This window comes from Syngnathus acus, chromosome 6 (assembly GCF_901709675.1).
Source record: "Syngnathus acus chromosome 6, fSynAcu1.2, whole genome shotgun sequence".
NCBI lineage: Eukaryota > Metazoa > Chordata > Actinopteri > Syngnathiformes > Syngnathidae > Syngnathus > Syngnathus acus.
Genome location: NC_051092.1, coordinates 6,744,999 through 6,772,477, shown reverse-complemented (window position 1 = coordinate 6,772,477; position 27,479 = coordinate 6,744,999). Strand labels below are relative to the sequence as shown.

Genomic DNA, 27,479 nt, shown 5'->3' with positions numbered 1-27,479 from the left:
ACAATGTCGGTTGAAGAATTTGAACTTGATCTCTTATCTTAAAGGTATGACATGTCACACAACAGGCAGATATGTGAGGGCAAAATTGATGCATTTATATTTAGGATGATTTAATTAACATTGACTATACTCAAAGTCCCTTTAAAAGATTGAGAGAGGGAGGGAATAAATCAGTTGGTAATTTGCCATGGGAAGTTATGGGTATTGAAGGAATGGGGTCGAAATACAAAACGTCCTGCCTAGCTACAAAAACAGAACCTCATTGAATAAAGTACATAAGCAGACAAGTATATTCACATCAAGTATTAATCAAAACATAAGATATAATCAAGTACAGAACATTCTTAGACACCTTGAGCAGTGTCCGTGATTTAGAATAACATCAAGCATGCATTAAATAGTTCCTTAAGGGTCGTTATGCTATTCAGGCAATATCTCAACAAACATTTGTTATTTCAAAGTGCACAGAAATACATATCAGATCATGAAGTTATAAAAACCTATGTCATTACCATATATAAAAATGTCTAGTTATGTCTTCTTTATTGATTTGGCATGCAGGTATAATTATATGCTTAAAATGTTTCTTTTATTGATTTAATATGTGAATATACTTGTCTGCTGATGTACTTTATTCAATGAGGTTTGAGCATATCTGTTTTTGTAGCTTGGCAAGACTTTTTGTATTTCGACCCAATTTCTTCAGTATTAACGAGCATACAGTAGACGCAAATCTGCAGAAATAGATGTAAATAATATATACAGTTAGGCTGTAAAGAAAGAATCTTAAATGTTAACGGTTTTTGCTCAGCACTTGGTGCTTCTTGGTCCAATATATTCAATTAGAATTATAGATGAAATAACCATATGCAGACATTCTTGATCTTGTTTTCTTAACATCACAAAAACCTGTCATTTGAATAGGAGTGTATAGACTTCATTTCCGCTGATCTCCGCCCTTCCCCCTCTCATATTCAGGAAAGCAAAGTACACAAAGACAGAGGCAGGATAGTTGCCCAATCGCACAAGCAGTGGTGTTGTTTTGGTCAGTCCACTCTTCTCCAACATGCTAGCTACAATCCTCCTTCCACTTTGTGTTTTCTTTATACTTTTTAATTTCATGTGCCGAAGGCCGAAAAACTTTCCACCGGGGCCCACGATCTTGCCAATCCTGGGAAACATATTGAGCCTGAGCTTGGAAAACCCCCTGCAAGACTTTGAGCGGGTATGAAACACAGATACATTTTAAATTGCTATTTGTGCAATACATTTTATTACATTTTAAAACCTAATTCGTAAGTTCCCAAGAATGCATTTCTTTATAGAATCATCATATTGAGTTTGTTTGATTTTTCTGTGTCATTCTCACCACTACATAATGCGCAGGTGTCAAACGCAAGGCCCGGGGGGCCGGATACAGCCCGCCATATCATTTTATGTGGCCCGCGAAGACAAATTGTGCATCAAATTCGTGTCATTACTAGAATTGCAAATTGTCTTCACTTGTAATAATATCTTTGATTTTAAATATTTGACCAGTTTTTACTCGTCTGATTTGAAAACGACTTATTTGTCAGTTTGTTTTGTAGCTATTACTGTATATAATATGAGGTGCTCATACATTTTTTTGGGTTGACAGTCATAATGGCCCTCCGAAAGAAGCTATGACTACAATGCGGCCCGCGAAAAAAATGAGTTTGACACCCCTGACACATTATGTCATAATGTATTGAATTTAAAAAAAAAAAAAAAATCACTTATCGGGTCAATGCTTTTGCGGGAGGGATTTCACTCAACTCTACTATTTCAATATGATTGCATAACAATAGTCTGTGCACAGTTGAAAGCTGTACCCTTTTGCCACACTAATAAAACCCAAGGCTACTCTTTGGCCTTGACCTTAAGAGTTCACACACTAATCATGACTCTGTTATATTTTCCCAGTTCTTTAACAGTAATGCTCGCTGGGCTAATAGTATTAACCTGGAGGCTGAATTCTCAGTTTAACTATTTACTGTATGCCAGAAAGATCGAGACATGGCTGTGTTGCCTTTTCTGTGAAATTGCAAAAGAAGGACTAATCCTTGCTAACAAGGGTGCGACTCTGCCTCGCTAGTGTGACGTTGCAGTCTCAACTGAAGTCAACTAATACATATGTGCAAAGACTGTCATAGAGAAGAGAAGGCCAGTGAATGCAAGAGTCACAACAAGATAACGGCACAGTTCAAGCTACCTATCTAATCACGTATGCCAAAGAGTCCTATTCTAACAACTCGAGAAGAAAATAAAAGAGGTCATAATGTAATCATACAAAATGTAGAAAGTCAACCAAAATACATCATGATCATAATCATCATGAGCTGGAGCGTGTATGTTTAAATAGTAGTCAGTTAACAAAAAAACTTCAGTCTTCTGCTTGATATCAATTTAAAAAAAAAGTCATGAAAAGCCTACTGGAAAATCTACATTCGGGGTTTGTCAAAGCAAGTGTGTGAGTGTTGACACTCATTTAACAAGTTTGAATTTGATTGGTTATTTCTGAACATATATGTTACCCAATGTCTTGAACATTACCAACTTCTTAGTCTATGCTCTGGTGGCTTTAGGTCTCTTCAATTCTTCATTTTACTTAAAGACCCCAAAAAAGAAGGTAAGAGTTGTGTATCCTCTTCAAAGCCACTGAGTTCTTTAGGTCTGTCCACTCTTATACGACATGTAAATGTTAGTTAATATACTGAACTTCTGTATTGTGCTAACATTCTATATTGTTTTTATGTTTTCTAAGCTAAGGAAGGCATACGGAAATGTCTACAGTGTGTACCTTGGCCCTCGTCCTGCTATTATTATCAACGGGTTACAAGCCATGAAGGAGGCTTTAGTCTCCAAAGCGATTGACTTTGCTGGACGACCCCAAGACCTTTATGTCAATGACACAACAAACAGAAAAGGTAAATTGATGCCAAGATCACTCGGATCACGGGTGTGCTGGATTCTATCTATTAAACAAAAAAACAGTCATATCGTTTGACATGTACACTTTTTCATATTCTCTCCATTAACCACCTTTACACCTGTTGCAGGAGTCATTCTGGCTGATTATGGTTCTAGTTGGAAGGAACATCGGCGATTTGCTCTGATGACTTTGAGGAACTTTGGTCTTGGGAAGAATTCAATGGAGGAGAGGATTCTGGGAGAAACAGAATTCATCATGAATACACTGGAAAAGTGTACTGGTATGTGGAGCGTACATTTACTGTACACATGATCTGATGTTGTTCACACCAAAAATAATACATGCTATTTCATCTGTTTGTAATTTTTCTTTCGCTCAGTCCGTGTTGCAATGCTGGATTTTGTGTTAAATATTTAATGTCTTTGTACCATGAGTTTGCACTAATAATCTTTTATTGAAACCTTTCCTACAGGTAGTACCCTGAGTCCCCAACTTATGTTCCATAATGCATCCTCTAACATCATCTGCCAGGTTCTGTTTGGTAGACGCTACGATTATGATGATGAGTTCATCAAGGTCATTGTTCGTTGTTTCACTGAGAATGCTAAATTGGCCAATGGACCCTGGGCTATGGTGAGTCAAGAAAAACGCAAACACCCCCTTATGCCCAATTGTACTTGTTCAAAATCTAGCAAATACCAGCAGTGTTAGACTGCACTTTGCGCTCAACATAGAAATAGGGCCTCCAGTGTAACTATATAGAACATGTCTGCCATCTACTGGTGAATGATGAAATTACAACTTAAAATTACAGTCAACTCGTGTATATTTGCAGTTCAGCACTCGTGGATTTGCATGATCACAAATTTGTTTTTCTGTTTCTTTTCTCAAATTGTTTTCATATTTTGGCTTTTTTCCTGAATTGTTCTTCCCATGTTTCCCATTTTTCCATGGACAATTTATGTATTCAATGCTTATCAGCATTTTTCTTTTTTAAATTATTTTGGGTTTGTAAAAAATATGAATAATTCAAAAGATTTTTTTTCTTGTGTTAATCATGTGGCCATTCAGAGCGCATGCCAGTCGCCCATTCCTGAAAAATGCTATTAATGGGTGATCCGCTGATACCCGATCTCTCCAAATTCACTAGGCAAAAATAAACCCTTCACTTTGCACACACTATGAAGGACGCATTTTAATCAGTATGTTTATGCACTTACACTGGTTGGTATAATGGGAGATTACCCATGATTATTTTCTCATTTATCCTTGCAGCTGTATGACTCCTTCCCGATGATTCGTAGTCTTCCATTGCCCTTCATGAAGTCTTTTGAAAATGTCAAGGTATGTTATATGGCTTTGTATTTAATGTTCGAGATAAGGTTCCACGATTCAGATCAAAGACAGACTTTAGGATTTCAACAGATCTCAACGAAGTTATGCTGACAAGTGTCCTTGTTTTAGTAAAAATAAAATGATTGAACGTTCTACTCTTGTTCTTTAGAAATGTCAAAATCTTGCAAAGGAGTTGTTGGCTGAGCACAAGAGAACCAGAATCCCCAATGAACCACGCGACTTTATTGACTGCTATCTAGATGAAATGTTTAAGGTGGTCACAAATATTAACTGGAGTCGTTGTTAAATCCAGTATGTTTTTTTTTTTAATATATACTGAAACAATCATTTCTTTTTTTTTAAGAGAAGTGGTGATGATGATTCCTCATTTTCAGAGGACCAGCTGTCAATGTACGCTCTAGATCTTCACTTTGCTGGGACAGACACCACTTCCAATACCCTACTGACAGCTTTCCTTTATCTTATGACTCATCCAGACGTACAAGGTATGTTTGCTCCTAGTAATTGTTTTCTCCCTAGGTGATTTGTCTCCTGTTCTAGAAATTACAAGCAGTTGTTGCTGAGCTGAAAATGTACACTTACAGTTTATCTACAGAAGAAGCCCATAATAACAAACTTTCCAATCCTCTGACTAAATACAGTCTGACTAACATATTCAGCACCATCATCATTTCCTTCTACAAATACAATTAGATTGTATCGGTCAATCACAAATAACCCGAAACTCTTACTGTATTACAATAAATAACATTGAACTTTTTTTATTTTTTTTATTCTTGTTGAAAGACAGCAGGACAAGATGGGTGCTTATCGTGTAGTAAAGTCTTGTTCGTGTCAATGTGAATGATTGTGTGTCAATGATTGGCAGGTGGTCAGCCACCTCTCACTCAGAAAAGATAAAAATCGCTATGTTTAACCGACGCATCGTTAGTTTATCTACAAAGACTTAGGCTTTGGAACCAGAGAGTCAATTTCCCCCCCCAAAAAAATTGCAGCTTTGCTGGAGAAATGCGGATGTCAAGGGGGACTTGAGCAAGGTCTCAGCTCAGTGGTGCATGCAGTATCTCATTGAATGCGTCTGTGTGATCTGCTTCCCAGTGTAGCGAATATGGGGTAATTAACAATCAAATTAATTAAATAAGTAACTAATTATTAATTAGTTAGTTAAATAATCAATTAGTTGTTAGTGGTGGCGGAAAGCTATTGCCAGCAGTATAATTAACGGCCACTAGCGGCACCATGTTGTTTGTATTCTTTATAGTTTAAGACTTCAACTTTAAGGTTTAAATCTATGGATATCTTACGTATATCCGAAGGCGACCACAGTTAATAAAATGAAAATATATGTAATAAAATGAAACATAAATCAAACTTAGAGGTCCCTAACTTTAATTTAGACACACACACACGCATGCGCACACACACACACGCGCACACACACACAATAATAATCAATGCCATTTAATAATGTGGAAATTTATTGTTAAAATGTACATGGAAGTCACACTAAGTACGTTAAGAAAGAAAAGTATGGTAAAGAAATAAGAATATCATCGGATAGACAAGATTAACGATAAGAGCAGTTCAAAATCAGCGATCTGGTATGAACTGGTATTAATGTGCAAAAGGGTGAGAAAGTTGAAATCCTTTTCCACGAATCTATGCACCAATATTTGTACACTGGTAGATTGCACTGACTGACTGTGTTCTTGTCTGAAGCCGGAGGCAGTTTTGAAGTGTCTTTGCAGTAAGCCAGGCTACGTAGGAAGAAAAAGGTAAAAATAAAAATGGAAAATGAAAAGATTGTGAAACACTGACTTCGCACAGCATATGGTTATGGGGAGCTCGTGAGCAGTGTGATGGACAACTGGCTTTTGCAGTGTTTTTGCTCGGCCTGGTTTTAGGCCTGAAAAAGGTTCTGGCACGCTGAGTCCACCATGGTGGAGTCGGCAGGAACCGACGTGAGCTCATGCTCACTGCCTTGGAAAGCAATGGGATGCATTGACCAGTGCTGGCACCCAGCCAAACAAAGAAACTAGGTTACCCAACCAAAGTGAGGTCACGCGGTACCTGAGTCTCATGCCGAGTTCAGCCGCGTCCATGTGCAGAACACCCGAGCCCCCGTCCCAAAACGGGCCTGGGGAAGTGCAGAGCAGAAGAGAACTTCTAGGAGGGAGGTTGGGAAGCCAGGAAGCAAGACAAGAGAGCGAAAGGAGGGAATGATGGCTTATAGCTGCAGGGAACTTGGCTTGCCTCCCACTCAGGGATAGGTCGAAGGCCTCTGTTATCCAATCCAGTCATTTCAACAGGAAAAGTTAAGTTTACCCAGTCACAGAGTTGAAATTTGCAATTATACTTTGTGTATAAACTAGCTTTGAAATCTAATCAAGTACAATGAAAAAAATTACACATTCCTAAGATATACCTCATATTCCGATAATTCATTAATTAATAGATCACTGTGCAGAACATAATCAGATATGAACACAAAAAAAATTAAACACGGAAATGCACTCTCTCTTGGTTCTCAAAATTGCATACACATGCGGTTTCTCAGTTTGTCTTTACTAGGTGATCAATGAATTCAGTATATTGCATGATCCATGAGTGAGGTTTGAATGTGAAGGCGATTGTTGCTCCACTAGTGAGGTGTGTAATTCCTTGATGTATTAAAACGATAAAATGATGTATTATTTGATAAAATAAAGGAATAAAACATTAATCGACGGATAAACCTTGTTTACACATAAACATAAATCTCCACAGACACACATACAAAAAAACAGATCTTGTATTTCACACATTCATGTTATTTCATATGGAATTAAAATTAGATTTCCTCTCACACCATTTTTTCTCCTGTATTTATTAGAGCGTTGCCAACAGGAGATTGATGAAGTGTTGAACGGCGAGGATAAAGTGTGTTTTGATGACCGAAACAAAATGCCGTACGTGCAGGTACATCAGTATTTTATACTGTATGATGTAAATGATTTGAAATTAAACGTATTAATTTATTCCATGTTAAATGTTACGATAATAGCATGTTTGCTTTTATAAGACACCTAAAGCAAGATATTATTAATAATTTCAAAATTAAAAAAAATCTTTCTTTATCTATTCATTTATTTATTTATTTATGTATTTATTTATTCATTCATTTATTTGTTTATTACAGGCTGTAATCCATGAAATTCAGAGAATTGCAAACACTGTGCCACTGAGTGTGTTTCACTGTACAACAAAAAACACAGAGTTGATGGGATATTCGATTCCTAAGGTAAGAGACAGGACAACGCAAATGTTTGCTGGGCTTCATGGATGTAGACCTAAACTTTGGGTGAATTGTTGACAAATAGGGAAAATACAGTATCTTGACGCACCATGTTTCTTTTCATGTGTTTGGCCATAAGATGGTCAATCAAATGTGCAACAAAATGACAGTGATCTTATTGTATCTATCTTGCACTTTTCTATACTACATTGTCTTCACATCATTTGGTTTCTTTGGCTCTCCAGGGTACAATGATCATCCCAAATTTGACCTCGGTGCTGCATGAGGAAGGCCAGTGGAAATCCCCTCATAAATTCAACCCAGAAAACTTCCTCAATGACCAGGGCGAGTTTGTCAAGCCAGAAGCTTTTATGCCTTTTTCTGCAGGTTTGTATAGGAACATATTTTACAAGTTGAAACCGCTGCGAATGATTTCTCCAACATTCCCTATATAGGTCCTCGCATGTGTCTCGGTGAAGGTTTGGCCCGTATGGAACTCTTCCTCATCACGGTGACTATGCTGAAAAAATTCAAGTTCATCTGGCCTGAAGATGCAGGAGAGCCAGACTTCACCCCAGTCTATGGGGTCACTCTCACTCCCAAACCTTATCGTATGAAGATACAACTCAGAACAATGCATGAAAGCTGAGTAAAAATTAAATGAGGCTAACTATTATACTATTATTTACTCATGAGGTATAGGTAGTTGGTATAACCTGGCACGATGCATATCTAAAATTTGTTTCTTCTTTTTTTTTTCCCTTTTTACAAACACCATTAAGTGAAAGACTGAGCCTGTTTCAAATGTGGCACTTATAGGCCATTTGAAGCAGTTTGTGATAATGTCACCTAAAATGTACAAAAACGCGCACACACACACACGCACACACACACACACTTTTGTCACTTGACCGGCAGGCATCTGATGGAACTGTTGGTCAAATTTGCTCTTATACGTACATTTCTGTGTTATCGCAACTCTTTAAATGTTGATTTGATAATAGTTCTAAAAAAATATTTTTCTCTTTAAACCTAAAAAGACAACTTTTGTAGTAAACCAAATCCCAAAAGGGTTTAGGTTGAGTATAACCAAAGCAGATCACTCAATCCTTGAATTCCCCTCTTGGACAGTTCCATAATAAAGAGAAAATCCTTAACACCTTAAAAGGAAGCTCTGTTATTTTTTTATTATTTTAAAAATAACCTGCGTGCGTCATTTTTTTTTGTGTAGAATGATAGTGCACTCTTTGTAAGGTATTGTTGTACGTGTGTGTGCACCCGCACGTATGTGTGTGTTAGGGGATGGGTTTGAATGGTGCTGACAAAGACCTTCTGTGATGACATTCAGTTGAATGATGGTGGGGCAGAGAGAGCAGAGAGAGGGCAGAAAAAATTGGCCAACACTCTTACTGAGAGATTAATAGAGATCTTTCTAAGATATTTGCCAAGCTAGTCAAGGACCGTAAAGGTAAATACAAAGCTGGACATGACGTAAACAAGCTCAGCATGGAATCAAATCGACTGCGGCAAACTTGAGAATATCAGTAACGGATTTCCACAAGTGGATTTCTCCAAAATGAAATAGTGTCAGAGGGAACTGGCACACATACACTCGTATACAGGCCTTCCTCACTCTTACACACATCTGGTTTCCTCAAGTCAGCATGCAGGAGTCTCCAGGTGCCTTGGGTGTAGATGGCAACTACACCAGCAATGTTCCAGCTTTTCTCACCAAACTGTGGACTCTAGTGGAGGATCCGGATACCAACCACCTAATATGCTGGAGTGCTGTGAGTAACCTCAAATCATCCACTGGACACTTGTAAACAAGGGAGCAGTGTGCTGCTGTGTTCATCGAAAGTACAATAATGCTTTTTGACACACAAGTTACCCACGATACAACGAAATACTTAAGCTGTAATGTGGATGTGTGGATGTCAGCTTTGGACCATCCTAATTAATCGCAAAATCGAAAATGTACATGTTAGCTATATGTCAGTGTGTTCGTTAATTAAGAAATAAATGAATTATAATAAAGAAAAGCTTGTTCCGTATTCTGAGGATTTCTACAATGTTGGCCTAAAGTCAGAAATGGAAGACCATAATGATAATGCTATGTTGTAGTAGTTATCGGGTAGGCTACCTTGATTACTCTAGTTATTGATCTTTCTGGCTAATTTTCAGGATGGAAAATTAAGTCAGTAGTCCTAACTATATTTTTCTCCATTTGCTCACACTGTACACTGCATACAGTACCACTACTAAGTCAAAAATATATTCACTGGTGTCAGGCCAAATCCTCATACCTCCAAAATAATGTTTTGTCTGGACAAAAATGACGTGTTTGTTCAACCATTAACATCACGTCGTCAAATAGAATAATCCATTTCCAACGGAATAATTTGCAAAAATAACACACACGTGGACTGACCTGACCAACGCTATATATTTGTGGGAGATTTTAGATAGATTGACATGAGGTTATGGCCCAATGGCAGCAAATATGAGAAAGTTTAGTTAAGACAGTACCACACAAAAACAAATAAACAAAAAATAAACGTGGAGAACAACTGGTCATGTATGCTGTCTGTCATCATTACCATTGTAGCTGCATATTCATGAGCAAACAATTTTTGCTTGACTCACAAACACTACACAATATGCTACTTGCAGTGTTTGTCTGCTCCGTGTCTTGAGGACAAGCATTTTTGTCCTTTTGATGAGACAGATAGGTAGCGAAATGTCTCTGTGGTCAAGAGAGCTGCCTCACATTCATGCGATCCAGTTTCCTCTGGCATCCCAACCACATGCATGTTATGTTGACTTAAGACTTTAATCGCCTATACATGTGAATGTGAATGTATGACTACTCTGTGAGCAACTGATGGCCAGACTCTCACAATATTTGGTAGATCATCTGACTACATTGGACGTATGACTCATGGGAATTGATTTAATAGAGTGATTTATGATGAGAGCAAGATATCTTAAAACAGCCAGGATTAATTACTGTATTTGTCTGTTTTAGACTGGGACCAGTTTCCATGTGTTTGACCAGGGTCGCTTTGCCAAAGAAGTTCTACCAAAGTACTTTAAACACAATAACATGGCAAGCTTTGTCCGACAGCTTAATATGTGTGAGTCTTTTTTTTATTATCATTTCATCTTTTTCCCCTGTTTTCCTTCTAATGCATTTCTATTTTGCACGATCTGTGTGTCTAGACGGCTTCCGAAAAGTTGTAAATATTGAGCAAAGCGGTCTGGTTAAACCTGAGAGAGATGATACAGAGTTCCAACATTTGTACTTCCTCCAGGGACATGAACATATGCTGGAGCACATCAAGAGGAAGGTATTGTATGGACACAAAATAAAGAATACTGCCCCAAAACAAACATCGTGTCACAAAATAACCATGCGTGCAGGTATCAATAGTGAAGAGCGAAGAAACCAAAGTTCGTCAAGAGGACCTCAGTAAACTGCTGTATGAAGTTCAGCTATTAAGAACACAGCAAGACAACATGGAGTGTCAGATGCAGGACATGAAGCAGTGAGTAGATCGCTCGTGTGTCCAAAAAATCCATATACTGTCCATCCAGCTGTTGAAAATATACACTACCGTTCAAAAGTTTGGGGTCACAAAATTGTTTGTGTGACCCCAAACTTTTGAACGGTAGTGTATATATTTATTTAGATAATTATTTATAGATTATATATATAATCTTCTGTGTAAAAAATCTTATAATATATATGTATACTTATATTCATAGATTTTTTATAATCTTATACAAATATAAGATATAATTTATAATAGTTAATTCATATATTTATTATAATAATATTACACTACCGTTCAAAAGTTTGGGGTCATCCAAACAATTTTGTGACCCCAAACTTTGAACGGTAGTGTACATGGTTGAAAAAAGCATGTGAGTCATGTTGCGTGGTTGCAACATGTACATGAACAGAGCCCACTATTGTTGTTCAATTGCTGCTGTGTGTTCTTTGTGTGCTGCTGTTTCTTTGTACTCAGCATTGTTTGTTAATGAGAGCAGAGAATGTTCACCTGCTCACCTGACTGGCGCATGCACACACACAGGCACACACACACACAGTGACCACATTGATAAAGACACATGTATGTGACAATGGTCTAAAGTATCTTACTTTTCATGAATCATAATTCTGAGCGATTGACAGTCACGTTAAGCAGAATGAAATAATTTGCCCATGGCATAACAAAGTGATGATTTCATAGTGCTCTATTTGGATGGTGTTAAAACAATCTGATCACTGGAGACATGCCCATGCCCGCAAGATGCCACAAAAATGTTAATAATTTGCAGGGTACATATAATTATTTCTTATCTTAAACAAATTTAGGGAAAATTTGTAATGATATTCCGGCTTTGTCTCTCTCTGTATCAAATCATCATTTTTTTTCTTGTATTAACTGAAACAAATACTAAATATGTCCCCTTCAGCTTGTAATCACATCTTTTTCCTGTCCTATTTGCAGGCAGAATGAGGTTCTGTGGAGAGAGGTGGTCTCACTGAGACAGAACCACACACAGCAACAAAAGGTCATGAACAAGGTCAGTCCATATGATCTAAAGAATAGGACTGTTGATGATGTCATTGTTATGACTAAATATGCTTGACTGACTATTGTACCAATATTGTTTAGCCATATAGCAGATGTGTGTAAATAGTTCAATTCACTTCATCAAAAATTGCTTCCAGATGCCTTAATCAACAACAAATTGCACACATTATATCCATCAGAAAATCTTACATTTTTGTCTTCACCGTTCAGATGTTCTTTCATTAAACATGATCGGAAATATGTATTGAAGTAAAGGCCACATAGTACTTTTCCCTCAATATCAATAGCTGTTATTGATGAACATTTAGTGAAATATCACTAAGACGTACTGCAATTATTTGTCGTTCATTTTAGTCAATGTAGATACGCAAACGTATGCATTAATTGTAACTTTTCCACAAATCCTTTGCTTATATAAATGATGTATTGTATTGTATTGTATTGTATTGTATTGTATTGTATTGTTATGTATTGTATTGTATTGTATTGTATTGTATTGTGTTGTGTTGTGTTGTGTTGTGTTGTGTTGTATTGTATTGTATTGTATTGTATTGTATTGTATTGTATTGTATTGTATTGTATTGTATTGTATTGTATTAGCCAACTCAACTACATACACTATGTTAACTAAATATGTACGTATAGCCGAACAGACCTTCCGAAGTAAAGATATTGAAATGTAATATTCTTTGTCCGTGTGCATGCGTGCGTGTGTGTGTGTACGTGTGCACTTATGTTTGAGAGAGAAAGGTGAGAGGGAGTTGCTGATTCATGCTGTGCCTTTTCTCTCTTTGCCAGCTAATTCAGTTTCTGTTCAGCCAGATGCAGTCCAACACACCCGGCACTGTTAGCTTGAAGAGAAAGCTGTGAGTACGAACACACACACAAAACACACACACGGAGTTCCTATCAACAAAATTTAGACAAACGGGGCCACAGTGGGGCAGTGGGAAGGGCTGGCTCAGCTGACAAACTGAACCATCAAGCTGTGTGAATGGCGACAAGTGCTGAATCAGTTACACGCACACACACACACACACGCACACACACACACGTGCACACAGATGGAAGGCAGACCTGAGTGCATGACCCTGCTAGAGCCAATGTAAAATGCTGGTTCAGCCTTGCGGTGGGAAAGGCACGTTCTCACACAAAGGTGGCAAGAGAACAGACATTTCAGGGTCAGCATGCTGCCTGGCAAAGCTGCAGTGATGGCTCATGCTTTACCATGAGTTCACATAATGATTTGAGTGATCATGCTTGAATCCGTTGAGTAAATATGGTTTACAAGGTAAAACTATATAGCACAGAATTTATTTCCCCAATATATTCTCTAACGCTCTGACCGTATTGAAAACATACCAATCGTCAAGCCTTTCATTGTTCACTCAATAGGTATTGACAGCATAGTGAAACTGCTCTGACACAAACCTTTAACATTAAAACCTCATTATCTGTTCAGGCCATTGATGTTGGATGATGGCTCTCTTAGCCCACCTGCGTCCAAGTTCAGCCATATTAACCCAATGGAGCCAGTGCATGAGCCCTTCTACATCCAGTCGGTGAGAGAATGTTCACAGCTTCAATTTTATGCAGCTGCCTTATACTCATTCACTGAGGTCTTGCAGTCATGTATAGAATCAATGCGCTGGGATAAATAGCAACTTCTATAGCAAGATACTCGGACGGACGGACAGGCGGGCGGGTTGGGCAGTCTGCGGACGGACGGACGGAAGGACGGATGGATGGATGGATGGATGGATGGATGGATGGATGGATGGATAGATAGATAGATAGATAGATAGATAGATAGATAGATAGATAGATAGATAGATGGATGGATGGATGGATGGATGGATGGATGGATGGATGGATGGATGGATGGATAGATAGATAGATAGATAGATAGATAGATAGATAGATAGATAGATAGATAGATAGATAGATAGATAGATAGATTGATTGATTGATTGATTGATTGATTGATTGATTGATTGATACATAGATACATAGATACATAGATAGACAGACAGACAGATACATAGATACAGTAGATACATGGATACATTGATAGATTCTGTACGTGGAAAAATTGCTCGTCCCAACTCCTCTGTAAATGCCTGTATTCTGTTATGTAATCCGTATCAACACTAGATGGAAGCAGTGCTGAGTGAGAGATGCAAATACCGTCACCATCCTCTCATCTGTGATCTCTACTCAAAGTTTTTTACATTTGCCCTGAGTTTTTAGGGATGGGTGGTTTGGACCAGGGGATGTCATTGATCTCTGTGAACCGTGGCCTTAGACACACTTCGAGGCCCCTTTTGATTAAGGATACTATACTTTGAATAAACTTGACTCGACCGCTCTTCTTTCACAGCCATCCAGTGATACTGCTTCATGTTCTACCACTGGACTAGCAGGTGGACCGATCATATCGGATGTAACAGACCTGTCTCAAGCCAGCATGCCTCTACAGATGCAGTCTGATGAGACCAGGTAGGTAAAGTCGGTATACAAAGCAGTACATTTTTCAACGTCTGTCATCTTACTCACATGGCTGACACAATTCCCACAAATCTAGACAAGAGCTGTTCGAATCCGCTTTAAATAAGTGACGTGATTTAAGACAAAACTTGAAGGATGATTGTGGGACTAGTTTGATGCATTCAATGTGAGCTTTATTTTATCCCCAAAAGCAGATATGTATAATATATAATATGTACAATATATACATTTGTGCCCACAAGCTTTAAAGGGGAAGTCAACCCCTAAATATTCCTACATGTTGAATGTGCCCCCACTAGTCTGAACACAGTATTTTGATTAATCTTGTGCGTTACGCACATTCTCATAGCAAGCCTATACATGAACTAATTTATGGGTAATTGCCCCATTTGTTTAAGTCATAGGGAAAAGTGCCTGATGCTGATCAAAGAAGAGCCTGTGAGTCCAGGAGTGAGAGCAGGAGTGAAAAGTGGCGGTGTTGCTGGAGGAGACACCCTGGCGTTAAACTCCGCTTGTGAAGTGTGCACCTCGGAACCTCCCGTCCTTCCTGTTGCAATGGTGCAGTCTGTCTTAGAGGGGAGAGGATCATCTGCCTCAGTGACAGAAAGGAGGAATAAGAGAGCTGCTATTGAAAGGTAAGCACTCACATCATGTTTAAGCGGTGACAACTTGTCACTGGGTCTATTTGTGTCTGCAGAGTGGAGTGTGGTTCTGATGCAGTGGAAAATATGGAGATGAGCCTGGAGGAGTTGCAGCAGCTGATACTCAGGAGCCATCAACAGAGTAACATGGATGTAAGCATTCACACGCATGCACGCAAACCACATGCGTGCATAAGTGGATAAAAAAACTACACAACCCTGTTCAAAGGCCAGTTTTTGTGATAACATGAAATGAGACGATGATAAATTATTTCAGAGAGTAATGTGACCTATAACTTGTACAATTCATTTTTGTAATCTTTTACAGAGGGGAGTTAAAAGTAAACAACTGACATCAGTCCACACACCCTTTTACAACTAGGATATGATTGTGTTCCGCAATTCCAATAAACGTGATTCGGATGTTAATAATTACTATTTGCGGCGAAACACACAAATTGGCACAAGACAGTCTGCCAAAATCTCAAATACGGTAACCTAGACAAAAATACGGCTCTTTGTGCCCGCATTCCTTCGCTTCAACTAAAATCAAACTTGTGTTTTTATTTTTTTCTCCACTTTAATGTAGCAAATTTGTCCATACATCTCATCTTTCTTTCCTGCACAAAGCATGGCCATTAATGCTTTACTTTTATCCAGTGGTGATTTTTCCATGACTGGCATCTCGCCACCAAGAGTTACTTTGTCATGAATTGTGGGAGAATTCGCCACCTAGCATTATCGGTCCTATCACTATTCCCTACACTGTGAGCCCAACATGTTGCCCCTGCTTTTGTCTCTTTTGCAGCCCTTCAGTGTAAACCTTCCTCTGACTGAATGGAGCTTTAATGAGATGGAGTCCAATCTCAAATCAGTAAGTTACTCAATGTAAATTTTACACCTCTAGAATATTTTTCTGTTCTCTCTTTTTACTATTCCGTGGACTTACCAAATTCTGCTTTTCCTGTCTGATTGAGCATTAAAATTGCTCACATTGAGGTGCATCTCTCTTACACTTAACAGTATGTGTTCCAAAATCAAGAACCTGAGGCTTTTCCAGCATCCACTTGTGAGAAACAGTGATTAGTTTGTGCAGTGAGTGGCCCTTTTTGAAATAGAAGGTAATAAAGTTGACAAACTAATCATTGAGATGTGTGAGTGTGTGTGTGTGTGTTTATGGACTACATATTTGAAAACAGCTAACAAACCAGAAATGGACTATCTCGGTTCAATCAATAGCAACAAAACACGACAAAATCGTTTTAATTTAACAAGTATTTTCAGTCAACTCTATCGCCTTTCTTTGTCTGGTCCTAATAATGATACTTTTCTCTACAGGCCACAGACACATCTTACCGTGCATGAATTTGATCCTAGAAGCTGGCCAGGTTATTTATTTTATTTGCCTTTTTTGTATGCATAAGTATTCTTATGAAATGCAGAAATGATCATATTTGTACAAATAATGTCTTTTTTCTTTAATGGATTGCTCCAAGAATATCAAGACCCTATTACCAGCAAGATGCACACAGTGCATGCTTGGCTTGAGCACTTTAGTCTTTCTGTGAGAGGGGATTCCTACATATGGGTACAGAAATAACTTGTTATTTTCGAATCATATTATTGCAAATGCACACAAGTGAAACAAAATATTGTGATTACCTGAATGTGTGCAAAACATGGATTGAGATTGTCATTATATATTTTGTTCTGTCTGATTTTTGGGGGTTCTGGAAAAAAATGTAGACACAATCATAAGCATTTTTGTGTGTTAATCTTAAGGCAAGTTGTCCTTCATGAAATAGAAGATTCATCAGTCAACATATGGAATCAAGCCACTCTAAACTTCATTCAGAAACCATTTTAAGTATCAGTAGGACATATTGCAGGAGGTTTAATATCTAACCTATGTACTTTGGGTCAGACACGTAACTAGGGTTATTTCGTCTAACTAAATGTATGGTTTCAAGGACAACAAATGATAGACTTTTCAACTTGACTGAACCAACCACACCACTGCATTTTTGCACAAACTCCATAGTACAGTTATGGTTAAATAGTTTGTTCTTTGTTAATTGATGGCATTCTAAACATGGTGGTTTAAAGTAGACTTGGATCATCTTTAGAATCAACCAACAAACAACAAACAAACAAACAAACGAACGAACGAACGAACAAGCTAACTAACTAACTGACTGACTGACTGACTGACTGACTGTCTGACTGACTGACTGTCTGACTAACATATCAAACATTTCAACACTGCCTTTCCTCTAACTAACTAACTGACTGACTGACTGACTGACTGACTGACTGACTGACTGACCGACTAAGACACTGCCTTTCCTCGCTTCCAAATGTCCTCTCGTGTTTTAATGTGGGTTCAGTGAGGTGGTTTCTTGAGCATTTCATTTCATCATTTATGCATCTATAAATTGAAGAAGTGTAGAATTATTCTTTGGAAAAAAACATCCCAATGAACTCATACTGTATGTTATGTCATTCTTTTTAAAACACTGACACTGGATATTTTCTAGTTTTACTTTTAGTGCTAGTATACTTGGGGAGACTTTCTTTAGAAAATATGATTTGTGCAATACTGTACAGAATACAATATGTGGATGACCATAGGAATGTCGTAAAGAGCAACCGTGAGGTGGAAGACACCAAAGTCAAATGCACAGCAGAAGGAGAATGCGTGTCCAAAAACTTTCAAGGCAGGCGTAACATGCCTGAGAGAAGGATTTCATTCGGCTTACTGTTGGGAATGAGAATCAGGGCATTAATTTACTTGGAAATTTAGCTGAGAGAACTTTTACTCTGTTGCATTCTATTATTATAACCCTTATTGAACGTGATTCGTTTGCTTCCATTTGAACTTGATGCGAGTCAAATGGAAACACGCGGAAGATGCCGAATTAGCCCAAACAAGCAAGAACAAAAAAATAATAATATGCCTTCTGATTTTTTAGCATGTTAACTTTGGTGTGTAACATGAGGAATTGCACTAAAAATACAGTTGTATATTTGAAAGTGTACAGGCACAGCACATTTAAGACATGCATTTATTTTCCTGTTCCTCACAACAATTCGATTGTTTTTCAGGAGTGACTACACACATTCAGCTGCTGTTGTGTTCTTTATTTATCCTATTTTAATTTTTAATCATTTGCACTGGACATGAATGGATGTGTGTTAAGGCATGCTACTAAGTATTAGTAGCAAACAAGTGAAAATATGACTGCTGTAAAAGAAAGAGCCCGACATACCCAAAAAGCATTATTACACTATGGACAGAAAATAGAATTGAATGTGTCATCTCTTGCTATCAATGGCCTTGGAACATTTTAAAATAAACTTTTCACCAAAATATTTTGACTACCATGAAACAGATCTGAGGTGTTTCAATGCTTTTAAAGTGGGCCATCATCATCGGCAAATGTTAATGTGTTAAATGGCTTTCATAAAAAGACTAAAGTGCAATATTACACAGGGTCAGTTGAACTGGATATGTATTTCACATGTGAACAAAATATTAATAAATAAAAGAAAAGGGATATTGAAATGAGACATTTTCATGGCATTGGTGTTTTTTTTAAATTATTTTTTAATTATTTTTATCCATCGATCCATCCATCCAAACCAGACATCCATTGTCCATCTCCATGCTCCGCCAGCACCACTTTGCAGTAATTCGATCAGTCCATTTTCGACCGCTTATCCTGGGCCGCGTCGTGGGGGCAGCACCTTCAGCAGGGAAGCCAAAACTTCTCTCTCCCCTGCCACTTCGTCCAGCACATCCCGAGGGATCCCAAGGCCTTTCCAGGCCAGCTGAGAGACATAGTCTCTCGAGCGTGTCCTGGGTCATCCTGTCGGTAGGACATACCCCTCCCCGGGGAGGCGTCTCGGAGGCATCCTAAAGAGATGCCCGAGCCACCTCATCTGGCTCCTCTCAATGTAGAGGAGCAGCAGTTTGACTCCGTGTCCCTCGAGGATGCCTGATCTTCTCACCCCATATCTAAGGGGCTGGAGGTATGAGTTGGAGCTCTTTCTGACAGGGGATTCTGCCAGAAAACCTTCACAACACGTTTGAGTCTTCCAGGTCGGACAGGCATCTTACCCCAGCTTCGGAGCCAACAACTCCGCCCCTCTCTTCACCCGAGTGTCCCAAACATGCAGCCACAACTCCGATGATCCCTTATGCTTGAACATGGTGTTCATTATGGATGATCCATATCGAGCACAGACGTCCAATAGTGTTAACACCACTCAGGTTCTGATCGGGGGGTAGTCTACCTCCCAAACCACCAGAGGGACTCTTGTGCCCATGGCACAGGGAAGCTATAAAACACGCTGTGAATTTGAACACTAGCGAGGTTGACAGGAAGTAAGCAGTTTTCCACTGTGTCAATGCCTTGGAGCTATTTGTGTTACAGTGAGAGCCATACGTGGTTGTTTTGGTTACTTTAATGCTGTTATTTGCCGTGTTTCATTTGAAAAATATACCTGCACGTCTTTTTTCTTGACCTACACCAACTCTACGTCTGCTTACGCTGTCAAGTGCAAAGGCACAAGTCCTAACTCCGTTCATTAGCCCCGGGAAGCGACTATATAGGGTCTAGTCACTTCAGGATCTACAAGCCATGCTTTGTTTGGCCCCTCACCGAGGACCCTTTTGCCATCGGTGATCCTGCCAGCGGCATAAAGCCCAAGGCAACTTGGCTCCTAGGATCATTAGGGCGCACAAACCCCTCCACCACGATAAGCTGACGGCTCATGGAGGGGATATATTTTTATCGTCTTCATTTCATGCATAATGTTTGCATGTTTGTATATGACCTTTTGAAAAATCCCGTGAGGGTTTTGCATGTTTTTTTCCTTGTTCAGTGTATGGGTTTTCTGCAGGTACTCCAGTTTGTTGCCAAATTTCATAAACATGCCGGGTAACTAAAGATCAAAATTCTAAATTGCCCCCGGGGTTTGTATTTATTTATTTATATTTATTTCCAGCGGCACAAGCGATTCATCTGCCAATCATATTTCTACAACATAAAAAAATAAGAGGAGGCAAAAGAAACAAACGTGTGTTCATATTTTATTGCCCAAATATTTTAAAGTTCAAAAGAGGGTACACCAGTACACTCATTGACAGTCTTCAGCAGAAACCGCTGTGCCTGAAACATTTTGTTTGAAAATGTTGGCTTATTCTCACAAAGCAACACAAAAAAACCCCCGATCATTTTACATAGGCAGATTTGTTTACTATTTTGTCTGTCATGACAATGACAACTTTGAACGAATTTCAAAGACATCCATCCTTTTCTGCTTGTGTTTGTAGAAAAAAGTATGTGTTTGATCTGGTAGTGGCCATTGTGATGTGACTGTTGCAGCAAACCTCTGCAGTTTTTATGGAAAAAAAAAACTTTTTATAGACCTCCAAGGGATGTGAAGATGCAAACCAGCCGGTTGTGAAATCAGTTATTGACGTCAAACTAGTGTGAAGCTTTGAAACAGTGACATTTTTAGTCTCCTAAAATGGGCATGCCATAAATGCCATTTTTTGTTTTGGGACATCTCAAATTGCTAAACCTTTAATCCGTGTGTTCTTTGATGGCTTCAGTAGTTAGTTAAATGTTGTTTATTCAGTTTGTTTGTATGTTTTTAAGTATCCACTCATTCCTCTCTATTTTCCAGCATTCCTAGTTGCATGGGTATATATAACCTCATGTGATTTACAGTAGGGGGCGATAATTTGAGCATAGAGTCAAGTTGAACCACGCCTTGTTTCTAAGAAACCACCAAAAATTGAGTATGTGACTGAATGTTTAGGGCAGTGGTGTCAAAAAGTATTTTATTCGCGGGCCGCATTGTAGTCATAGCTTCTTTCGGATTGCCATTATGACTGTCTACCCAAATAAATGTATGAGCACCTCATATTATATCCAGTAAAAGCTACAACACAAACTGACAAATAACTCGTTTTCAAATCAGATGAGTAAAAACTGGTCAAATAAAAAAAAAAAAAGATATTATTAAAAGTGAAGACAATTTGTAATTCTAGTCATGACACACGAATTTGATGCACAATTTGTCTTCGCAGGCCACATAAAATGATGTGGCGGGCCGTATCTGGCCCCCGGGCCTTGACTTTGACACCTGTGGTTTAGGGGAAAGACTACCGTAATTTTCGGACTATAAGTCGCACCGGAGTATAAGTCGCACCAGCCATAAAATGCCCAAAAAAGTGAAAAAAACCATATATATGTATATAAATCGCTCCTGAGTATAAGTCGCACCCCCACCCAAACTATGAAAAAAAACCGCGACTTATAGTCCGAAAATTACGGTATATTGTATTAACTGTGAATGTAAGATCCGCATGGCAAAAGGCATGAGACTAAAAAACTCATTCATTAAAGTAAATTCACTGTCTAGTGTCAAAATGTTCACGATGAAATCACGATGTGCAAATACCAAAGTAGTTTGAAAATTGTTTTATACACAAGTCAGTATAGTTAAGAGCATAATTGTGTGCTTAAGTGTGTGGATGATGGATTTAGGAATCAACTTTTCAAAAGCTATTTACATTTAACATTCTTATAATTATCCATCCATCCATTATCTGTACCGCTTGTCCCCACGGGGGTCACGGGCGTGCTGGAGCCTATCCCAGCTGTCATCAGGCAGTAGGCGGGGGACACCCTGAACGGGTTGCCAGCCAACCGCAATGTTGTTTTGCCTGTTACTGAAATTAATTTTATACAGTCTGTATTTTGGGAAAAAAAATAAAATGTCACTGCGCTTCCGGTGTTTTCTCAAGGCAAACTGGTTGTGTATGATTTGCCTATATGTGTTTTGGATGGCAACGCTGTTTAAACTACATCAATGCGCCACTAAGCCGCGCCAACGAGAACCTCTGCTGCCCCTTCCTTCCATGCTTCCAATTCCGCCCCCCTTATGACGTTAGCAACCTGCAAGTCAACGAATGAAGTAATGAAGCATTGACTGAGCCCCTACGGGAGATACCGGGAGGCTGTCGCTTTGCACACAGTCAGAGTCCCTGTCACCAGAGGACCGGAACGGAGGAAGGTCGACGCGAACAATGCGAGCTACCCAGTAACGGAGTGGAGACGAACAGAACCAGACGTGTTCTAAAAGTGAGAAAACACCCCCCCTCCTCAAAAAAAAAAAAAAACCAGACGGACGGACAAGCGGATCCATTGCAGCCCACGTTTGGAAGCCTAATAGGTGCGGAGGCTGCGTACTGTTGTTCCGTGGAGCAAAACGAGTGGAGCCGAGTTTAAATGTTCTAACGGTCCCACCGCCGCTTTGAGAGCACTTGAGAGAGGAAGTGAGAGAACGACAGCGGGATCGCAAAATCGGGAATTGCAACCAGTTTGAAGCCTTTTTTGAAGTGCATTTGTTTCCGTGGGTGCAGTCACTGGTAACGCTATCAAGCTGTGTTCTTTAGCCATGGGATGTACTTTGAGCGCAGAGGAGAGGGCTGCTCTGGACCGGAGCAAAGCCATCGAGAAGAACCTCAAGGAAGACGGGGTCACCGCGGCCAAAGATGTCAAGCTGTTGCTGCTCGGTAAGAGAACCACCGCGCCGGGGCTTCTGCAGAACTACGACGCGCGGGTGGGCGTCATTAAAGATTCAGAAGCGATAGAGTATTCAAATCCATTTTAATACAGTCCAACTCAAAGGGAAATGAAGAACTGCATCGAGTTGATCGTGAGTGGATCTGAACACACCCTAATTTGATATCACATCACACATCCATGCAGATATAGGTATGTGAGGATGGGGGTCCCACAGCGTCTCTTTAGATTGTAGATTGAATCATTGATTGGTGTCTTAATTATTCATGGCGGCCAGGTTCATGGGGATGGAAAGGATGTTTGGGAGGAATGGGTGCGTCCTCCTTCTGCCATCTCCACCCAGCTTTTTCAGTGAAGAGGATCATTCTCTTCCTCTCTCACTGGCTCTCTCCACCCACGCCCTCCCCCTTTTCACTCTCTCCATCTTGCGCTCTCACATATGCATGCATGCATGTATGCACAAAGGTGCTCAAATCTACCCAGTTGATATTGTCTTTTCTCTCATCCTTGCAGGGGCTGGAGAGTCAGGGAAAAGCACCATCGTAAAACAGATGAAGTAAGTCTCAATTGGTCTCTAATAAATCTACAGTGTATGAATAAGATTGCAGTACCTCTCTCTTTCAGGAACATATCACAGAGACCAACATGTACTGCAGGCATTGAGCTGTGATCGTAAAGTCAAAGTCAAAAGGGGAAAAATTGGTCAACACAAAAAATTCTGTCCCAAAACTATAATTAGTTATTGAAAAACCATATTTGCGTTACATGCAACCAATGTTTTGCCACTTCCATGGAGCAATACTTCAAATTTAAAAAGACACTCAGGGTCACTTTAAATGAATAAAAGGTGCAAAAATACACATATTGTTTATATTTCTATAGTTTGGGGGGAATTGTTTTAAAATCAAAACGAATCATTCATTGTGTTTGACCACATAAGTTTTGCTCGACTGCTTTTTCTTCTCCCCCCCCCCAAAAACATGTATGTATGTGACACGATTCAAGTAATATTTTTTTTCCAATTTTAATATTCACACAAAACTCCAGTATGTAATTGTCTTTACTCTTGGTGTTTTTTCTCCGAACATTATTTTAATAATAGTATCGTGATATTTACAATATCACTGCACTCATCGTCCAATATATTGTGCCCTCAGGATTTACCTGTTTTTTCTTTTTTTTTTCCCCAGCTGCCTATATTGATTTATTAGCAATTTACACAGCAATCCAGTAATCCTGTCGTGATGCCTCCCCCCCAGTCTCTAGCATTGCATCACTTTACAGATGGTTCAGTGCACTTCAGCCGATAATAGGCTTCGGCCATAGTGACATATGAATACGTATCACATGAATATATGATTCAGTGAATCCAGATGAGTCTGTTTCTCAGCTGTTAATGGTTGTTCTTGCAGTGCAGCACATTCTGCACACTGACTCATACTCCCAGTGGGTTCATTGAATATACACTTTGCCTATAATAAATCACTGGAACAAATGAATGGTCATCTCAATAGATAGATTACCTTCACTGTTTCGTATTGTCAATTTGCACTCGTACGCATGTTGGACGAGGATTTTAAAATTATTCTCTCTAACGGCGGAGTCAGTTTTCTGGGCTTGATGGGCTTTAGTCATAAAGGAGAGAAATGTGGGCTACACTGTGATGTGTTATACCCTCCTTACATTTTCTTCCTCAGAGTCTCAGCGATTTCCTCAGTATTGCATTTGGTTCGACTATCTCGACTGCATTTTCTGTTGCTGAGTTTTGAACAGCTGCCGTGCACTTGAGTAGCCCATTCTGGGCATGTCTGCATGTGGGAGTGTGTGGATGTGTTACATTCAGCGAGCATTACGGTGAGATGATTTGGTTAGATTTGGGTTGAGATTTGATCGTGTCTCTCTCTCTCTCGATTGAGCGGCACTGTGCGTTGCAGTCTGTTTGAGTGCAAATCGACCAGAATACCTTCACCGATAGTTTAGAGGTTTTTATTAGAAACACAGAAAATGTCAATTTTTCAAGTTTAAAGCTTTTCTGTTACTGCATGTGATGTCGCTTTGGAAAGGTATCGACTCCTGGGTTAATGCAATCACTGGGTTAGTGATAAATGACGAGAGCATTGTGACAAAGCAGTGATAATATCTCTGCCGAGGAGCACAGATGAAATATGATTCTCAACACTGCTCATCAGGTGATACAGTTTAAAGAGGGAAACTTGTTATGGTAATGAAGTAAAGCTATTGCATCGCCTGTGGAAACATGTCGGTGGACGCACGAGTTTCCAGTGTATGATTTCTAATACCGTATTTTCCAGCCTATAAGGCGCACCTAAAAACCTAAAAATTTCTCAAAAGCTGACAGTGCGCCTTATAGTCCGGTGCGCCTTATATACGGACCAAATTCCTAAATTTAAACTGTCCCGAAGCATTGTGTCATGAAATCAATCATAAGTGGCCCGCTGAAGAATATGAATAATGAATCAAAAAGACTATGGATCATTATTTTGTGATTATAAAGTAATTTGTTGCATCTGAAGTTGAAATAAAAAAGATAAAATGGAGAATGATTTGATTTGGATTAAAAATCTGACATGATGCATTAATGGTGCGCCTTATAGTTTTAGTTTAGTTTTAGTTTATTGTTTAGCACATATTATTATAACAAATAACAGTGCAGGGAGGGAGACGAAGCCTAGGGCTTGTAAGGAGCTCCACTCCTGTATAATCAAAGTGCACAACAAACAAAGTGCTGTGACATCAAATATTATTCAAGTGTTTAAGAAAGAAAAAAATAATAATAATAATATATATATATATATATATATATATATATATATATATAAATGAATAAACATCAATGAATAAACACAAGCATAACTAGCTAAATATTAAATCGTCATATTTATATATGCATATATACGAAAGTGAACGTATACATACATAAACAAATACACTATACAAAATGAGAAACAAGAGAAACAAAATTTGACACTTTAGTGATGTTGAAACAATCAAAAAAACACCAGGTAAGAAAATAGCTGAGCGGAAGCAGAAGAACTGCAAACAGAAAATAATAGTCCGGTGCGCCTTATATAAGGACAAAGTTTTAAAATGGGCCATTCATTGAAGGTGCGCCTTATAGTCCAGTGCACCTTATAGTCCGGAAAATACGGTACATGGACCAGTGTTCTAAGAGATGTGTATGTGTGTGTGTGTGAGAGATGCTGGAGAGACACCATCTGTTTGAAGTTGTCCATGTGGTCACACGTGTGTCAATGTTCCGTGAAAGGACAACTGACCACTCTCATTGTGATTATTTTGTGTGTTTAAATAATATAATGTTGTAAAACTGGGTTGCAGTGTTTTCTTCAGGCTTCTTTATAGTCTGTGCAAGGACGTCACTGCGACAATGCCACGCGCAGTTTACCTTTTTGAAAATGTGCTGCAGTTTCACTCCAAGTCGTGGAGCGTTGCTACAGCTAATATTGGCTAGGACAGCACTGTTTACTTTGCATTTTATGACCAATTCCAGTCACTGTTTTTACTTTATGAAAAAAGAAACAAAACAACCACAATGAAGACTGTGGGACACAAACGGACCTAGATCATGTGAAATCAATCTAGAAAGCGGAGGAGTACACAAACGTAAATAACCTGGACTTCCGGTCGTTTCTCACAAAGCCAGAGGGAAGCCATCTTGCGTTGCCCCTGTTACTTCAACCATATTTTTATTATTTTATTTTTTTAATTTAGCAGTTCATGGTTCATGAAGGCTCATATAGCCTCTTCAATCATTAACTGTACTTTGATTACAAAACAATAGAATGAGATGGTCAAGGGTAACTCAAGTTCACAGTGTGCTTTTGCTGTTCATATTTTTTTAAATCATTGTATAAAGCTTCCAAACTGATTTTGGTGATACACAATTAACCGACATACATACATTTATTGACCTGACATAGTCACGTGTTAAAAAGATTTCAGGGAAAATAGGAATATTGGTTGAACACGCTCTTAGAACAAGCTTTTTATTTCAGCTATTGTCGATCACAAATCTCTGTAGTCGTTTTTCTGTCAGTAACTGCCATTAAGATAATTTAGAACATATTAATGATATGGTAGCTATAGTAGCAGACGAGTACAAAGTCGTTTAGTTATTTACGTTTTAAAGGGGAAGTCAAGTCAAAAGAATTCGTTCCAATATGTACTGTGCGCCCCTACAAGTCTAAACATGGTATTCTGATTAAATATTGTGTTTGTGGAATAGGAATAAAAATCCACCCGTCTCAGGAAGCTTCAAGTTTGTGGTCACACTTGCTGTCGACTGAAAATGACATCAGTGCTCAAGGGTTCGCCTTGCTTATGTTACTTGACCAAACCTTAGGTTGAGGCTGATGTGATTTTCTTTTTTTTTTTTTTTTTACTTGACTTGATTTTTAAGTTTTTCTTTCCAATCTAAATGTGTATTTGCGCCCTAGAACATAAGTTGGTCCTTTACGGCTACAATGCTTCCTACAGTCTTCCCCCCCCTGTGAAGTTGTGTGT

General features: G+C 38.9%; 3 protein-coding genes across 5 annotated transcripts in view; all 3 read left to right on the top strand.

Moving 5' to 3' along the window:
* Positions 1-987: 987 nt before the first annotated feature.
* Positions 988-8,750, top strand: LOC119124796 (cytochrome P450 2F2-like). Of its 2 annotated transcripts, XR_005098333.1 has the most exons (12): positions 988-1,225; positions 2,786-2,948; positions 3,081-3,233; positions 3,426-3,586; positions 4,229-4,297; positions 4,458-4,562; positions 4,653-4,794; positions 7,182-7,267; positions 7,488-7,589; positions 7,829-7,970; positions 8,039-8,322; positions 8,354-8,750. XR_005098333.1 is itself a non-coding variant. In XM_037255081.1 (11 exons), the coding sequence occupies exons 1-11, from the start codon at positions 1,067-1,069 to the stop codon at positions 8,230-8,232; spliced, it is 1,476 nt and encodes a 491-aa protein (XP_037110976.1). In that variant the 5' UTR covers positions 988-1,066; the 3' UTR covers positions 8,233-8,750. The 2 variants fall into 2 exon arrangements, 1 of the variants encoding a protein (XP_037110976.1); XM_037255081.1 differs by having other exon boundaries at positions 8,039-8,750.
* A 126-nt stretch (positions 8,751-8,876) lies between these two features.
* hsf4 (heat shock transcription factor 4) lies at positions 8,877-17,546 on the top strand. 2 transcript variants are annotated; one of them, XM_037255313.1, is made up of 13 exons: positions 8,878-9,373; positions 10,612-10,720; positions 10,806-10,933; positions 11,007-11,131; positions 12,101-12,176; positions 12,986-13,053; positions 13,650-13,749; positions 14,568-14,686; positions 15,094-15,330; positions 15,393-15,489; positions 16,145-16,210; positions 16,360-16,457; positions 16,675-17,546. In XM_037255313.1, exons 1-12 carry the CDS (start codon positions 9,248-9,250, stop codon positions 16,417-16,419), a joined length of 1,311 nt encoding a protein of 436 aa, XP_037111208.1. In that variant the 5' UTR covers positions 8,878-9,247; the 3' UTR covers positions 16,420-16,457; positions 16,675-17,546. The 2 variants fall into 2 exon arrangements, with proteins under 2 accessions (XP_037111209.1, XP_037111208.1); XM_037255314.1 differs by lacking the exon at positions 16,360-16,457 and having other exon boundaries at positions 8,877-9,373.
* Positions 17,547-22,307: 4,761 nt separating this feature from the next.
* Positions 22,308-27,479, top strand: part of gnao1a (guanine nucleotide binding protein (G protein), alpha activating activity polypeptide O, a) — a 51,114-nt gene continuing 45,942 nt past the window's right edge. Inside the window, exons 1-3 of the mRNA XM_037253960.1 lie at positions 22,308-22,493; positions 22,808-22,927; positions 23,451-23,493. Of these exons, the coding sequence (XP_037109855.1) occupies positions 22,810-22,927; positions 23,451-23,493 (161 nt within the window). The 5' untranslated portion in view covers positions 22,308-22,493; positions 22,808-22,809. The remainder of the gene's footprint in view (positions 22,494-22,807; positions 22,928-23,450; positions 23,494-27,479) is intronic.